Source organism: Lepisosteus oculatus, chromosome 8 (genome assembly GCF_040954835.1).
Source record: "Lepisosteus oculatus isolate fLepOcu1 chromosome 8, fLepOcu1.hap2, whole genome shotgun sequence".
Taxonomy (NCBI): Eukaryota; Metazoa; Chordata; class Actinopteri; order Semionotiformes; family Lepisosteidae; genus Lepisosteus; species Lepisosteus oculatus.
The window spans coordinates 8,886,117-8,902,660 of record NC_090703.1 but is presented as its reverse complement, the minus strand read 5'-3'; the positions used below and the strand labels follow the sequence as shown (position 1 = coordinate 8,902,660).

At 39.9% G+C, this 16,544-nt stretch overlaps 1 protein-coding gene across 2 annotated transcripts in view; it reads right to left on the bottom strand.

Moving 5' to 3' along the window:
- The window catches only part of esrrb (estrogen-related receptor beta), a 70,069-nt gene that overhangs the window by 10,444 nt on the left and 43,081 nt on the right, over positions 1-16,544 (bottom strand). For both annotated transcript variants that reach the window (XM_015350638.2, XM_015350637.2), the window contains exons 4-5: positions 9,927-10,037; positions 9,239-9,400 (exon numbers count right to left, since the gene is read on the bottom strand). In XM_015350638.2, the coding sequence (XP_015206124.1) occupies positions 9,239-9,400; positions 9,927-10,037 (273 nt within the window). The remainder of the gene's footprint in view (positions 1-9,238; positions 9,401-9,926; positions 10,038-16,544) is intronic.

Below are 16,544 nucleotides of genomic sequence, written 5' to 3'. Positions count from 1 at the left end.
TAATTCCCTCACAAAATTGATTTGCAACTACAAAACTTTCTTAAATATTACTAGAATATTGCAGACAAGATAATAGAAAGTTAGCTGAATTACAAATGTAACTGGTACTGCAGTATGATCACAGAGTAAAATGTTAATTACTTAATTTGAAAGATACCAAAAACCTACTGTCACAAGGAAGTATGGATTAGCACTAACACACTGGATAATATACAGTAGCAAAGCGAGTTTCATTAATTTCTCTTTTAGGAGCATATGAAAGAGCAAAGGAATGGATCCACAATGACAGGAATTTGTCATTCATATTTATTCACTGTAACATTTATATATATTCATGATACGTTTGCAACCTGTGCTGTATTGTGGCAATATTTATCATAAGATCTTAATTAAAGTAGAACACTATAAATGACCTACACGGCACATTATGTGTTTATTTTCTCATAGCTGTTATATATTTTTATTTATTTTTTGTACATACAGTATGCTGCAATTTCTCAGGTTACCTGGGATTGAACAAAAATTAACCAAAGAGCCAAACACCCACAACACCTCATGGACATCAAGCATCTCCTCTCCTCTTCTTCGTAAACTTTGCTTGTCTGCCCTGTCCTCTTCTGCTCTCCCTGCCATTAGGGTCTTTTCTCAACCCCCTCACCTCTCCTGTGGTTCAATTCCCAGCCTCCAGGCCAGCTTACACAGGTTTAGTTGCAGCTTCGCCTTGATTACTCAATCTATCTTTATAAGTCTACGTCAGCCAGTAAATTGAATATACTAAAAGCTGTCTGTTGGTCTCTATATTTAATAAAGTCCGCTGATGAGGTGCTGATTTATCGCCCTGCTGTATTCACACTCTATTACAAGGAGATTACACAGCTTGAGTGGGATCAGACTGGCAACACAGTAAGTAGATTTCACAATTTAATAGGAAAGAGAAAACAGGCTGCAGAAAAAAATGAATAGGTAACATCATACGCAATGCAAAATATCTGCATCAACATAGTCATTTTGAATCAGTGTTCATGTTACTTTATTAAGTATCTCCCTTAAAAACACAGAGCATGCTTGTCAATGTGCATGTATACTGTAGGTAGTGTATTAGTACTAGTGAATATGAGTTTGCCACACTGCTGCACTAGATTAGTATTTATCCTTATTCATATTTTTTTAGCAGTCTGCTACTGTGCCATCCTTGGGGTCTGCAATTCTTCAAAATCAGGTTTTGTTTAAGCCCTTACATTTTGCCTATGTAAATACAGTGCCCTCCAGATTGATTCATATTCAATGCAAAAAAGAAGAATAAAATGTAACACAAAGAGTAATGGATTGGATAAGATGTCATATTTAAAACAGTTCTTAAAATGTTAACACTGAACACATTTAATTACGTTCCTAATTATTCCTTTAAATAAAATCCAGAAAAAAAAACAAATGTATAGTAACATTTTGCTCTTTGGAAGAGCAGCAGCAGTCTCCAGAACTTTCTGAATGCCTGTGAAGATGTCAGTTTTTCCTGGAGTATAAAAGAAGGTAATACACGGAAATCAATCAGTAGTATCATGCATCATCATGGTTAAGGTCAGAGAGCTCTTTGAAGACTGCAGGCAAAGTTATTGACTTCCACTTCCAGGATGGGAGATGGCTATAAAATATGTACAAAAAGCATAATCTACCACTTTTCACTGTTGTGCCCATTATTAAGAAATTCAAAACTACTGGTATAGGGGCCACCCTGCCAGGGAGAGGCGGCCTGCGGTGCATTGTGCCACCCTGACCTGTGAGACAAGTGGTTCACAAAAGGCGACCATTGGAGATCTCCGACACAAGGATAATGAATAATTATCCCTTACACCTGTATTGTGCTTTTCAAAGTATTTACAGGCAACGGGGACTCCCCTCGACTATCACCAATGTGTGGCACCCATCTGGCGAATGCAACAGAAGCCAAAGTGCGCCAGTACGCTCACCACACACCAGCTCTCAGTGGGGAGGAGAACAGAGTAATGAAGCCAATTCATAGATGAGGATTATTAGAAGGCCAGGATTGGTAAAGGCCATGGGGAAATTTGGCCAGGACCCCTACTCTTCTCGAGAAATGCCATGGGATTTTTAATGAGTCAGGACCTCAGATTTACATCTTATCCAAAGGACAGTCTCTTTTTTACCGTATCGTGTCCACATCACTGTACTGGGGCATTCAGACCCACACAGGCTGCAAGGTGAGAGTCCCCTACTGACTCCCTACCTCTTCCAGCAGCAACCTTAGCTTTCCCAGGAGTCTCCCATCCAGGTACTGACCAGGCTCACACCTGCTGAGCTTCAGTGGGCTGCCAGCTGTGAGTTGCAGGTGATAGAGCTGCTGGCACAAATACAAAGTGCCATTTTCAGTGTATAGAGGTTGGAAAGCTACCTCTTGACATTACAGGCGTGAAGGTGGCATTCAGTGCTGGGCTCTTCTGAGGGTGAACCACAAAAAGGTGACTCGAATTTTCCAAAGTACACCTGAATGACAATTGGCACCATTTCTTATAGTCTAAAGATCCCAAAATTTAACTTTTTGGATATGCTCATTAGCATTATGTTTGGCGTAATAAAACAGAAGGTCATGTCGAGAAAACTCTTATGCCCACTGTGCACTATAGAAGGGGGTGTATTTTATTTTTGAGTCATTTTGAATTTGCAGGTCCTGGAGCCCTTGTTAAGGCAGGGGGAATCATGACCTCCAACAAGTACCAGGATATTTTGACCAAACGCCCATTTTCTTCTGTCCAAAATCTCAAGCCTGGAAAACTGGCCAATGTTACATGAAAGTAATCCTGGTCTCCAGGCCTCAATCCAATTGAACATTTGTGGTTCAAACTCAAGCAAGCAGTTCACACAAAGGGTCTGAAGGACCTTCAGCAATTCTGCCTGGAGGAATGGTCTAAAATTCCCCTTAACAAGTGCCAGAAGCTCACAGCACACTACAGGTAGCATGTAGTTTGTGTAGTCCCTGCCGGAGGAGTATTTGCAAAACTGACTATAGAAGTTTGAATAAAGATAAGAATATGTCATTTTTTTCCAGCAGGGCATTTTATCCAGTCTGCACATTGTTCTGTAACATGATGTTTTGTGTTGTTCATTATGGAATCCTGAAAGAACTGTATGTACACACACAGATAGATAGATATATACTGCATCTCTGTCTCTCAATACATGATTGTACTGTAGTTTGCCATGGCATCCAATTTAAGAGTTAGCATATTAAAGCACTCTGAAATTCATCACACGATTGAAACTGTAGTGCACATTTAGGGAAAACAGGCTTAGGAGAAAGCACTAGTCACTGCTCAGAACAGTATTCCTCTTGAAATGAGAGGATTACCCAGGCTCAAGTATTTTTGCAGCAGATATTAAATATGCAAGGCCAGGAGATATGTAGCATTAGTAAGATCTCATTTAGAATATTTGGGTCCAGTTTTGGTCACTGTGATACAAAAAGGATTGAAAACATTTACTGCTTGAAATTCGCTCAGGTAACCAACATCTGTCTTGACTGTTGGGCTAAAATATTGTAATCCTTCCAGTCTTGGACAGAAACAACTATGAGGGGGTTTGATTCAAGTATTTAAAATCCTCAAAGTATTGACCAAGTTGACCCTATGAGCTTATTTGGAACAAGCTGTGAAACACAAGAGGAATCTAAGGGAGAAGTATATTTAAAATTGAGAACAACCCTTCTGCAATGTATGGTTGTAGAAATCTGGAACAAGCTACTGTACCATGCTATAAAGGTGATATCCTGCAGTTTGCTTTCTAAATGGCCAGTGGAATACATGCTTTTAAACTAAAAAAAAAAGATGTCACACCTGAAAGACATGTTGTGTTCCTTATCTCTATTTTTCAGCTTTACTTCTAATACTGAATGGCATACTTACTATAAGTAAACTTGTGTCACATTTCCATACTGAGAATTTCTATTATTTAACACTGATAGCAACAGTGCAGTGTTACATTGTGTATACCCATTACTTTTGGAAAGAAATTGACTGATTTAAATTTACACAGTGATCAAAAGACAGAAAAATGTATTATCAAAGAGTCTCAACCAATATACTGAAAGCAACTGGGAAGACCATGCAGACAATAGCTAACAGTATAGCTAGTAGTCCCTGCTGTGCTAGTCTGGTCTGGGAATGTGCTCCCATTGCACAATGAAAATCTGAGCTGGATGACAATCCATGCACATGACATTCACACGATTGTCCAGTCAAGGAGCTTAATACAGTGCACACAATCTTAAATAAGCACTACGCACCAAGGATATATATACTGTATAGGCATGTTTGTTGTTGAGTCGTCAGCATTTTAAAGTTCCCTGTCTTTCAGAGAATGAAAGATTGAATACTCTGCTAAAAACAGCACTGTGTGTCAAAGGTCTTTAGTTCCTTAGTAATAGTCAGCCATCTGTTACTGTCTTATTCTCATTATCATAATGACCAATAAACAATTAAATTAGAACTGTATTAGGTACCAGCGGTGCTGTAGGTCATAAAGAAATACATTTTAAAGGACAATTTTACATTGCTCTTGTAATTACAAATAATTTGGTAGAAGATTAAAATCAGGTGATAATAACAACACATGATTATTATTAAATAGGGTGGCTAAGGCACTTGAATGAACATGATACAATGCACAATGTACAATGCTCTGTGGCTACACTATTTATAAATCTGTTTTATATTTACATAAAGATGTTCACATATATATTAAATGTTAAACAGAACGGGACCCATATTCAACACATTTACAGTAGGTGCTTAGCTCCTCACAGGATATTATGGGGATTATCTTTCTAAGTGTATTGAATATAGGGCCCAAAGTCCGTGTGAATTAATGTAAACTAAATGTAACCACTAAAATGGTTATTCTGATTGTAACCTTGATGGGAATCATTATTTTATGTATCAATGTTTACAATACTAATCATTACTTGGTATATTAAAAACATTGCAAAATGGCAACTATACCCATATTATATCATATAGTATGACTTGATTTATATACCAAATTTCATTTAACAACTGTTTTTGGAACTTTTCCTTTTAAAAGTAAAAAAAAAAATCTGTGCAGTCTATAGTTGTTTTTTAATTCAAAAATATTTTAAACTAGAAAGTCATTACAATATTAGGAAAAATAACAGTTTACAAATTTACACTATATTTCCTGCTTTACGTTTTTTTAGTTATTTTTTTTTCTTTTTAGCTTTATTTGTTTAACTTCCATTTTAAATTGGCCACTCCTTGGCAGTCCGATTCAAATGTAATTTTTTTTTAAAAAGGGTTGTTAAATATCAGTGAGAATAAGGAGCTATGAAAAATCAATCAGTGGACTAAGCACCAATTATCTTGACACGTCTATTGTTACCTTTTGACTTGGTCATTGGATGTCTGCCTTTTTTCTAATCGATGCAACCCACTTCATAATGAACTGTTAATCTTTTTTAATTCCAAAGCCCAGGGCCTAAAAAAATCTATCAGAATCCAATCAGCAATTTGGTTTCTTTATAGAAAGAAGAACAGTGTGATCAGACCGTGCTGTGCTGAGAAGCCCGCAGGAAATCTCCGTAGACGTTATACCTCTGCTGATTGATAAACACTATGAATACTGTGAATGAACAGACCTAAAACCTACAGTACTTCGCTGATTCTTCCCAAAGAGCTATGGGGCTGCACAGCGTAGTGGGTAGGTCTCTGGTGAGTTTTGGGTTCAAGTCCCTACTGCAGACGCTACTGTAGTACCTTGAATGAGGTGCTTGACCCCAGTTTTTCCAGCCCACCCTGCTGTATGATACCAGGCATTTCTGGGGGTAATCCCTGAAATGGACTTGGACTTGGTTTCCTAGGGGAGTAGGAGGGGAATTTGGCAGATGATGAAATGATGTACCCTACAAATAAATATTTCTTTTAAATGTTTGCTGGATAAACCACTAAAAAACCACGGTCACTTGCAGCTACAAAAGTATTCCACGTGCCATCTTTGCAATTCCAGTATATACCCTGTTTGTAGCAGTTCCTAAATGATCTGTATGCAGACCAACACCAACAGCAATGCTATTGAAATATCCTTAATGTAACAAATGCTCAACTAACTAAAGTTAGAGGATTTTTAGTAAGGGACAAAGTAACAATTTAAAGGTGGTAAAAAAATATGCATTTGATTCTATTTCACTAGTTCTGATACAGATTAATGTAATTAACCAGCTAATGGTAAGCAGCATTAACAAGAATTTAATCACTTTGTACAGTATGAACACAAACTTACATATCCAATTAATTCTACTGCATTAAAGTAAAAACAGTATGACCGTAAAATTGTTATGTTGCCCATATCCCTGCCCCTTGAAGATTTACAGTGAGCTTTGCAGCAATGTCCAACAAGCTTTACTGTAAATAATAATGTGTACACTTATTGTTTATGTTTACATTTGTGAAATGGCTGGGATTTTCAGCCTACTGTGTTTACAACCTGACAAGCACATTTTAATCTGCTTATGCTAATCGTCTTAGTGGAGCAATTGTTATGATATTTATCCCCTCCAAAGCAAAGCGAGGACTTTTTTGGTATGGATTTGCAAATATTAGGGGTAATATAATAAGGAAATATGAAGGGTAAAAACTGTTGCTCCATGCACTGAAATTCAGCCCCAAACTCTGTATGCACACTTGATTATATTTGTCATTTTTGCTAGTAACTAATATTAAGTAATAATGGTGATGATACTGAATTCCCTCATCCACTTAAGGTTTCAAAAAATCTTCTGTGAACAGATTTACTCTGTGCGAATGACAAGTACATACAGAGGCACACAACTGAAACCCATCTACCACAAACTATACTTCACATGCTGTTAATTTCATTCTTACTTCGGTAATGCAAACAGGATTGCAATTTTCTGCACCATGATTCTTTAAAAAGAAAAAAAAAACAAATCCATTTGGAAGGGTACAGGAAGTAACAGCATTTCCATGCATGAATTGAAGGACACAGAATTCTGTCATGTGCTTAGAAATCCCAATAACTAAGCTAAAAATAATCAGGGCTTGTTAACAACAATATAAAACGGAGCTGCAGTTTTTTTGGTAGGATTTATTGTTTCAGACTAAATCCTTCAAGGAGTGTTCGGCTCTACCTAAAGCGTTTGTTGAAGACAAAAGCTGGGGTACTGTGTTAAAAGGGAAACTGGGGTACAGGCCACAGCGAATCAGATTTTTTGGCTCAGTTATTGGGTCAGTTGTGATCCACTCCTCAATAATCTGGTCTCTAAACTGCTCCCTGCCGACACAGCAAAACACGGCTGCTCAGTCCAATGGGGGGTTACTGTGAGACCATCAGTCTAATCTCCTTACGAGATAACACCTCCCCCTGCACCTGATTAGAGGCAATCCCCCCAAAACTGAAACTATTTCATAACACCGAGGCTGGCCTAGCTGTCCCTGCAGATAGTTGGTGCAATCCATCATTGGAACAAGGTATGTGAGACAACCAGGTAAGCAGGGCTGCTGGAGGTTTTGGACTCAGTGGAGATCCACCACATGGCTGTCTGTGAAGTACTGGCACTGTGAGAATTCCCACATGGTCCCGTTGTGAAACGGTGGTCATGATCAGAGACGGGGAACAGTAGGCACAGGGACTGCCTAGTCTAATGATGGGCTACATCAGATCTTAAACAGATAGTCAGCATTGCATAATATTTCAAGGTGGTGTATTGGCTATTGAAATGAACTGTTTTTGCAATTGAGTATTGCAAGATAAAATGCGCCACACCACATACAGTATATTTCAAATGAGTGCATAACAATTTTATTTTTGCATCAAAATTCGATCCAAACTGATTAAACTTTTCCTTCCAAGAGTGAATACCTTAGAAGGCTAATGAAATACCAGATCCACGATCACAATTTCTGACACGGGAAAAAATAAAAAAACATTCCCATCAATAATTCAATATCGCTCATTTTGTACAGCGTTCCTCTCGTCTTTCAGCGAGTGGGCCTTCCCCCCTCTTCAGAGCAATTCTGCACTGCCACCCAGCCCAACAGACCGTCCCCATTTAAATCAGGGCTTCACTCTGTGCATTTAGCCGCAGTTTATTGATTCGACTTTTTAAGATGACTTTGATTCTCCCCCAGGTGCACATTGGCAGCTAAAGTTAATTACAGTCCTGGGGGGTGGGGTGGCACCACTCAGGCGTTTTAGCATCCCAAAGAGAGAATCCAGGGGGGCGAGAGCAGGAAGGCCATTAAAAATACTCACTCATCACCCACTGCACTTTAACTCCAAATGGGCTGTGTCAAAGCTTTTTTTATGGTGGAGTTTTATTACACTAGGCACAATATCCACAATTAAATGATATCCTAACTGCATAAGAGGCTGAAAGCAGTGGTTTATAACTTACAAGGGTTATTTGCTTTACTTTAACTATACTCATCCAATAAGAAACCAGCTTCATTTTTCTAATGGTCTGGGGCTCTCCCATTGGGCATATCTGCCTACCATAAGCATTACTAGCTAAGTGATCACAGATTTAAGGGATGGGTGACCACAGTTATAGCCTTGATAAGAAAAATAAAGGTAGGCAAAAAAATACCTATAATGCATATAAGAAAAGTAGAGTATATACATATATTAAATATATTGTATATTCTGTATGGATTTGGGAGCTGTGGCAATTTGGAAGCTGCAGAGGAACAAGTGGTGGTTAATACAGCACCTTCATGAAAAGAACTCATCTAAATCAAGGAAACAGGAACCAGAGAGCATAAGAGGAATCTGCATGGAAGTGCATTTAAAACCAACAGTAAGAGGCATTTCTTTACCCAGTGGTTTGTGGGAATATGGAAGAGCCACACAGCCTGGTTGTGGAAGCCGATAGCAAGGCTTCTTTCAATAAATGTCTGGATGACATCCAGATAATTACTAACTGCCAAGCAGCCTAGATGGGATGCGTGACCCTCTCTCATTTGTAGGTGGTAGTTCAGCTCACAGTCATGTATAAAAAAGTATAAACACCACATTAGCGTTTAATGTGCGTCATGAACATATTTGTAATGGTTTTTGTGTCCCATGTACGCAGTATGTAACTTTTTAAAAACAAAATGGAAACACATTTTATTTTATGGTACGTTGGTAATGTAACGACAGTGTATGTGTGGAAAAGATGCAGAAGGGAACTGAATGACAGCCTCTGTCTTACCTGGGATATGTTTTGCCCAGCCGATGATGACAACGAGCTCGCGGTCAGCCAGGTCACACAGTGTGGTCAGAGCCTTGATGTCACTCTCGGGCATCGTAGGGTCTGGCATTGCATAGATCTTTTCTGGCTCCGCCACCAGGAGGTGAGACACGATTTTTGTCACTGAAAGAATAGAAAGAGCATTGTTGCCGGGCGGTTAGCTACAGTGCAAAATGGCATTTTATGGCATTGCAGATTTCAAGCACATTCAGGATGGTTCAGACATATTCTGTAGTGGCAGGCTGAAAAGTAATCCCTCACAGAATAATGGGCATCACAGGATTGTTTCTTGAACACCTCAATTTAACATACATTAGCAGGTACTGCAGTAGAGAATGGGAAATTAAAAACGAGTAATCATACTCATTTAGCTCCAGCTACTGGATCACATCAAGAAAGGTACTGACAGTTGCTTTAGTGCATTTTCCTTTTCTGCAGAATTTAGGATATCAGTCTAAAGTTTGTTTTAGACTGATTTGCAAAAGTTTGATTGTAACCAGGTGTAGTTGTGAGATCCTGACTGTTTCAGTGTCTCTTAGCATGCAGGACACGCGAATCTCCGATTCAATGGCGAGTGCATTTTCTTTCTCAGCTGCGTTGAGGTGCGCAGCACGGGGACAGCGAACAGGACAGGAAGCACAATACCCACATGGTTTCTTTGCTGGTGGCGGCAGTGTGAGGCCCAGGTATGCGCTGCTCTCGCTGTCCATCCTCCGCTTGTACTTCTGTCGCCCCCCTCGCACGCGGTCCAGGCGCACCCCTGTCGCATGGGACACATGGGCCTGTTAGCTCTCTTACTCTATTGGGACGTGTCTTCAAGGAAGAGATCTTGCTTTGCGCAGGTAGAGAAATAATCGACAGTGCCAAGTCATATTCAACTCCCCCCCCCCACCCTCCAAACAAGCTATAGCTATAAAGAATGAAATTATTCACCAGAGAGTCAAGTTATGTACAGTTAATCGATTTCATTTCAGGCATTGCATTAATTGCAGGGCTGAGCAAAGGTTTTGTCCTTAATTTTATGCTAAATGAAAAAATCCGTGGAGTTCCCGAAGATACGGAAGTTCTTTAAGGTCTACCTCTGTGATACACTCTTCTTTAATCACTTTACAGTTTCTGAAATGCTGTTTTGCTTGTGCAAATGTTGAGAGACACACGTTAAGCATGATTTAAAACGTAACATGATTTCGTAAAACCAATTGATGATCGCAACCCAGGTCAATTGCAGCATCTCATTAGGCACGATAAATCAGAGAACTTATACATTTGATCTTAAGTCACAGTTCTCCAGTTTTACAGCTGAGTAGAAAAATATAACACCAGCAGATATCTCAATATGGCTTCTTCTTTGCCTCAAAAAAGAAAGGAAGGTGCATAGTGCAGTTTCACATTTGTGCCAGGGCAGACGATGTTCATTTGATGAGGGATGAAAAAAAATTGATTCAAGGCAATAAAACAAAAGTTTCCAAAAGCATATGGTCAATTTGGAAGAAAAAAGGAAAAAAACAGCAAATGTCAAAGAAATGAGTGCTCTCCCATATGTGTAACACGCCTGGTTAGTCTATTGTGACACACTGAGGCCTGGCAGACTTCTAAACATATGAATATTTAACGTGGGGTCAGTGATCTCACAGACTGGGATTCTAATTATTTCTCTTTTTAAGAAAGACAGACAGAATACTAATGAAGTGGAAGGTACACAACATGCCACTTGTCCTGGTATGTGTAAAATCACGACACTGTAACAGAAAATGGAAGCAAAGGCTATAAATGCAATATCCTGTTTATGCACAGAATACAGATGTTCTGGTAAAAGAGTAAAGCTAGTTTGCCTTCGAGTACCAATAAAATTATCTCATTTTCACTCAATCTAATAGAACATGCACAGTCCTTATCATCCAGAAACACTGATATAATGCCTCTGTCCTGTTCTGAAGAAAATAAAGAAATGCCAGCACGATCCGTAACATATGTTATTTATTATCTAATTACAAGATAAGGACACATTTCAATTTGTTTTTTCTTAGAATTCATTTTTTACTGTGTGACAGTGTATCTCACAAAGAGCCTTTACTGTGATTAGTTACCAGGCTTTGATTACTAAGGTGAAAGCTGGACATCTGAGATCATTCTGGCAGTCTAGATGAGTGCATCTTACAAGGCGACCCTGAGCCAGAGAAAATCACAGCACATTAAGAAAACCTGATAAATCATTCTGAAAATCAGAATCCAAATTCTCCTGAACTCCTGAAAACCACATTGAATCTCTGTAGCATGGGTCCAATTCATCTCTGAAGATGCACTCATGAAACACTCCCAAAGCAATCTTGAATTGTCAGCATTACCTCATTCTTCAGGATGAGGAAACGTTCAATGACCTCCTCAGGATTCTGAATGAACTTTAAGCACACGACACCTTTATTGTGTGAAAATTAAAGTGATGTGGTTATTTTGTGAGCCACTGTAATTGTGTGACATGACTTTGGCTGTGTGGTCAGTTTACAGAGACACGAAAACACCTCAAATTTATGAAAAGACACATTCGGTAGGGCTGTCTTCCTACTTTCCATGACACTGAATAAACTTTCCCAAATAAAAAACACAAATGAAACACTTTTGCTTGGCTCTGCCTTTTTAGATCAAAAGATTGATTAAAGAGGTGGCGACCATCTGAAAGATGCACAAGGATATAGAGTATGCTGAAAGACAATGTGTCCCACAGCCACCCTTTAAGAATTATTGCAATGTACAGTAATTCATTCCAAATGTATTTAAGAGTGCGAGAAGGCTTAAAACAGTTCTCTTTTTTTTAATGCTGCAAAGAAAAGAACTGAAATAAATGACATATAACGGTGGATAAGTTATGACATCTTAGCAGAGCACCGTGCCACAGAGACACCACGGCAATAAGACAAGAGGACATCCCCCTGTGTGGATAGATGTGTCCGTGTCGTGGGTTCCAGTGCTAACCTGCGATGGAGACGATGCTTGAGCACTTGCTTAATGATTTCATCACTTTAGCTGGCACTGCGGGTGTCAAAGTGTAAAATGTGGAACTACTGCAAATTAGGCTAATGTGATTCCCTCCCCCGCCCCTCCCTATCGTCTCCTTGGCTCGTTCTGTGGTTCCAGAGATCACAATCAGAGGTCGCCGGAAGTTCGCAAGCATACCTAGGAGGCAAAAGCAAATGAAAGCTTGTGATTGGATTAGCAGCAGCACTGCACTGCTGATGTTTGGGGATTTGACACCTTAGTGTTTTTACATCTCCAGATTAATAATAACCTTTATTTTATGTAGTGTCTTTATCGGAGAAAACACATACTCCTCCATTAAACCCAACTGTCCCCTAATTCCAGTAGACTGTCACATGAAACATTAGTCGTGATTCTTTCATGGGAATTGTCAACACTCTTGTCACACAAAGAAAATGATAACGATGGTTATTATTCTTGAAATTTATTCAAATAGGTGAATGAAAGACAAAGCTTTTAGTTTGTCAAGTTCAACTTGATTCTGTGATAAAAGAGTAACACAATCTCAGGTGATCAGAAGAACTGAAACAGCACAAGGATTTAGTTTGAAGAATTCAAGCTTCTCAGTCACATTTCAGGATATCCAGTGGAATGAGATATTCTGACAGGAACAAGCAGCTGAATTTCATTTTTGAGTTTCTTTCACTCTTCTCCTCCCCAAAAACTAATTACAAGTAACTTAGCACACTTTTACAACTAACGAAAAACAATCTTTCATGATATAAGACATATTTGAAAGTGTCTCCTTAAATAAAGCCTTTTCAGTGGTGAATTTTCAAAGGACTGAGTTCTTCCTGGTCTTTCCAAATAACAAGAAGGGGATTGATTTTTCTCAATATTTTAGTACGCTTTGGTAACCATGGCGAAATAAATGTCCCCTAATGGAAAGGGACGGTATTTGGGATTAGATCAAGAATAGTGCAGCAGCAACAGGCATCAGACATGAAGCAGAATACATTTTACAAGATGCAGCATAGGAGAAATATGAAACATTGTTTCCTATTGGGCTACCATTTTGCCTTTCATCCTATAAATTGTATGCATGACCAGGTAAAGCAAACTGTATTATCTTGTAAGAGTGGAATCATGAGATTTCTGGTACTTATAGAAATTCTTTGATTCCCTGGAAACACAAATCTGATTAGGATTGTCTTTCAATTTCCTGACACTGACAGCCCACTAACCTAATTACCCACAAGTCTCATAGGGGACTTATTCTTCCCAGCAAACACTGGGAGATCATTTAAGGGCTGCTAGGTCACAGCAAAATCAAATTTCTCTGAACAGCAATTTTCATTTTTACATTGATAATCACAGACAGACAAAAAAATAAACAAGAATTGTAATTGGGCATTTTCTCTTTCAGCAGGGATTAGGGGACATGTTTTAATTAATTTGTCTATTATGACATTTCTTCTTAGGATTACATAATTAACTTGGGGCACATTCTCCATTCAGCCTTAATGTATAATATATACTAAGATAGACATTAGAACACATTTTCATAATCTTATACCTTTTTAATCACAGTAAAAGAAGGAAGTTTTTCTCTGCTGAGAAGTAAAATCTGTTTCTGTATCTAGCTCCCTGCTAAAACTTACTGAGAGTGTCTTCATTGAACAAGATGATCACTTTAGAAAGTTTACCAGCTTTACAGATTTACAGAACAAATCTATGTTATTACACTGTAATTAAGCATTAATAAAATTAAATATAATAAGAGTTAAAATGGATGCAAAGATCCACTGCAATACCAGATTTTTCCAGGTATTTTCTTACACTGTTGCCAAAGGCAATTCCAAACAGAGCTTAGGTTTACAGAAATCCTCCTCAACAGTTTTGACATTTTATTTGTGTACTCCTTAACAAGTGTCTAACTGACAACTGGAGGCCCAGTCCAGGCTTATAAAAAATTGTTCCACTGCTTGCATTTAGTCATGTGCCTGGGACAGCAGGCAGGGCAAAGCCAGCATAAAGATTCCAAGGTACATCAATGCCTGTTTTAATTAGAACAGCCCTGCCATAATTAATAGACGCTGACAAGCATTTGAGGTTGTCACCAACCCGTTTCGTTTTACAGCAAAAGTGGGTCAAGTAGCAATTCAGGCACTGAAGTGATCATTTACCTTTTATTTTGTTTTAATTATGCATATTGTTTCTTTTCAACATGATGGGAGATTTAACGCATCTGCCCATTGTAACCTGCTCCTTTATACTCATGAAATGATTTCTGTTTTTGTCGGACAAAAGCAATCAAGCCCAAAGGATCTGTTTTAGTCGTAGCCATTGTAGGACTCCGAATGTTTCAAGGCCTGCTCAAGCGGGTCTAATGAAGATAAGATAAGATCACTTTATTGGCCATATACAATTTCTTGTATTAGGAATTCGTCTTTTCGCATAACTTGCTCTCCATGAGACACACAGACTGGGTCAGAGCGCAGGGTCAGCCATTTATATGGTGCCCCTAGAGCAGTTGGGGTGAAGGGCCTCGCTCAGGGGCCCAACGGAGTAGGATTCCTCTGCCGGCCGTGGGATACGAACCGGCAGCCTTCCAGCCACAGGCCCAGATCCTTAGCCGCAGAGCCAGCACACCAAAGTTTCACAAATGTCCGAAAAAGTGTTATCTGCTTTAGAGCAACAGATAAGTTCGCTTCACCTGTAAGAACTGCACTGATGCGGTTCAAGAAGGTGTTACAGTATTGTGTTTCTCGGTTACGATATGGAAAGTAAACAGACAGTCTTCAAGGGCTAAACAATAGCACGAGCGCTGTTAAACTGATATGCTTGCCGGTTCCCCACTGTACTGCTCTCAGGCTTTGGTGAAACAGGCTTGGGAAAGGGGGGGGTGAGTGGGGACCCATCGTTTCTCTGAAGTTCACATGTCTCTCTGCCGTGCTTCCAGGAGTCAGAGGGCTGAGGGGTGAGCTCAGCTTAATCAACACACATTCTTCTTTTTTCCAGCCCCGCCACCGCGATGCCGCGGAGAAGAGCGTTCTCGAGTGTCAGCCCTTCAAAGCGGCGCTGTTTGAGGGGGGCTTTGAGCAGATGCGGGGAGGCGTTTGCGCGGGGATTAGCACAGCCCTGCGGGTTCTGCCAGCTGACCTGGTCTCCGCTTTCTCTCCAAAAACAATAATAATCCCCTCTGGAGCGCACTCCTACAAAAGGGCCTGTCTTCACTCACTTTGTGTCTCGGCCAGGGGGGGGGTTATTTTGAGCTTCTCACCTGTTCTGGGTGTCTCTTTCTAGGGAATGTGTCAGAATGACTGGGATGGTTGGCAGTGCCATGGGGAGCTTAAGGGGACCCTATTTTAGCTGGGAAAATCAGAAGGCTGCATCCTGAGGCATGGCCATGCTCTCGTTTCAAGGCTGCCGCTACTAAACCCCGTCAGCAGTATTTCAAAGGGCCCCCTCTTGCCAGCTTGGTGGCTTGTAAGCTTGTGATAGCATTTGTCTAATCACAGGGTGTGTGTGTGTGTGTGGGGGGGGGGGAACGTTAAAAGTCTGCCTCACACCTGCTGCCCCTAATGGGCAAAGTAAAAGACATAGAGGCCTGTTGTTCTCTGCTGTCCCGCTGCAGATGAGGCTGGACAGCACACTAGCAAACCGAGCCAGGGGTGATGCCATCACACCGGATACCCTTGTGTTTCCCAAAGACAGCGGCATCTCCAGTATTTGTGTGCCAGGAGTATTTGTGTGTTAAAGCGGAAAAATATTAAATGTCTGGGGGGGGGGGGGGGGCTGCATCTATTTAGTAAAACCAAATAAGAATGATGTTTTAGGAATACTACAGTTAATCACTTCCCTCTCCCCTCCCATGCGTAAAACTTGTATATGCTCTTACAAAACTGAATGTCTGTGTTGGCTTAATGGATAAAGGATTATAACATGTTCTTATTTTGCCTCTCCATTCAATTAAGCAATTGCCATTTATACTAGATGTACAGTACACTGATTCACGTAGGAATCTGTAAGTTGTTAGCTTCCTGGTTGTCGATTCCCTGATCATATTAAAAAGCGGAACTGTTGTTGTTAGGAAAATATCTTTTTCCACTGTTGTCTCTGTCCCGAGGCTCAATTTCAGTGCCAGAAGCATGTGAGGACCCAGAAAATGAATTCTGCGGGGTCAAATAGTCATCCTTGCCTTTATGTGTTAAGCACTTGTGTTACCAGTAGACCCAGACTCCTGGAACTCTGTCACTATAAACACGAGTCACCAAGTCCATCTCCCATTAGG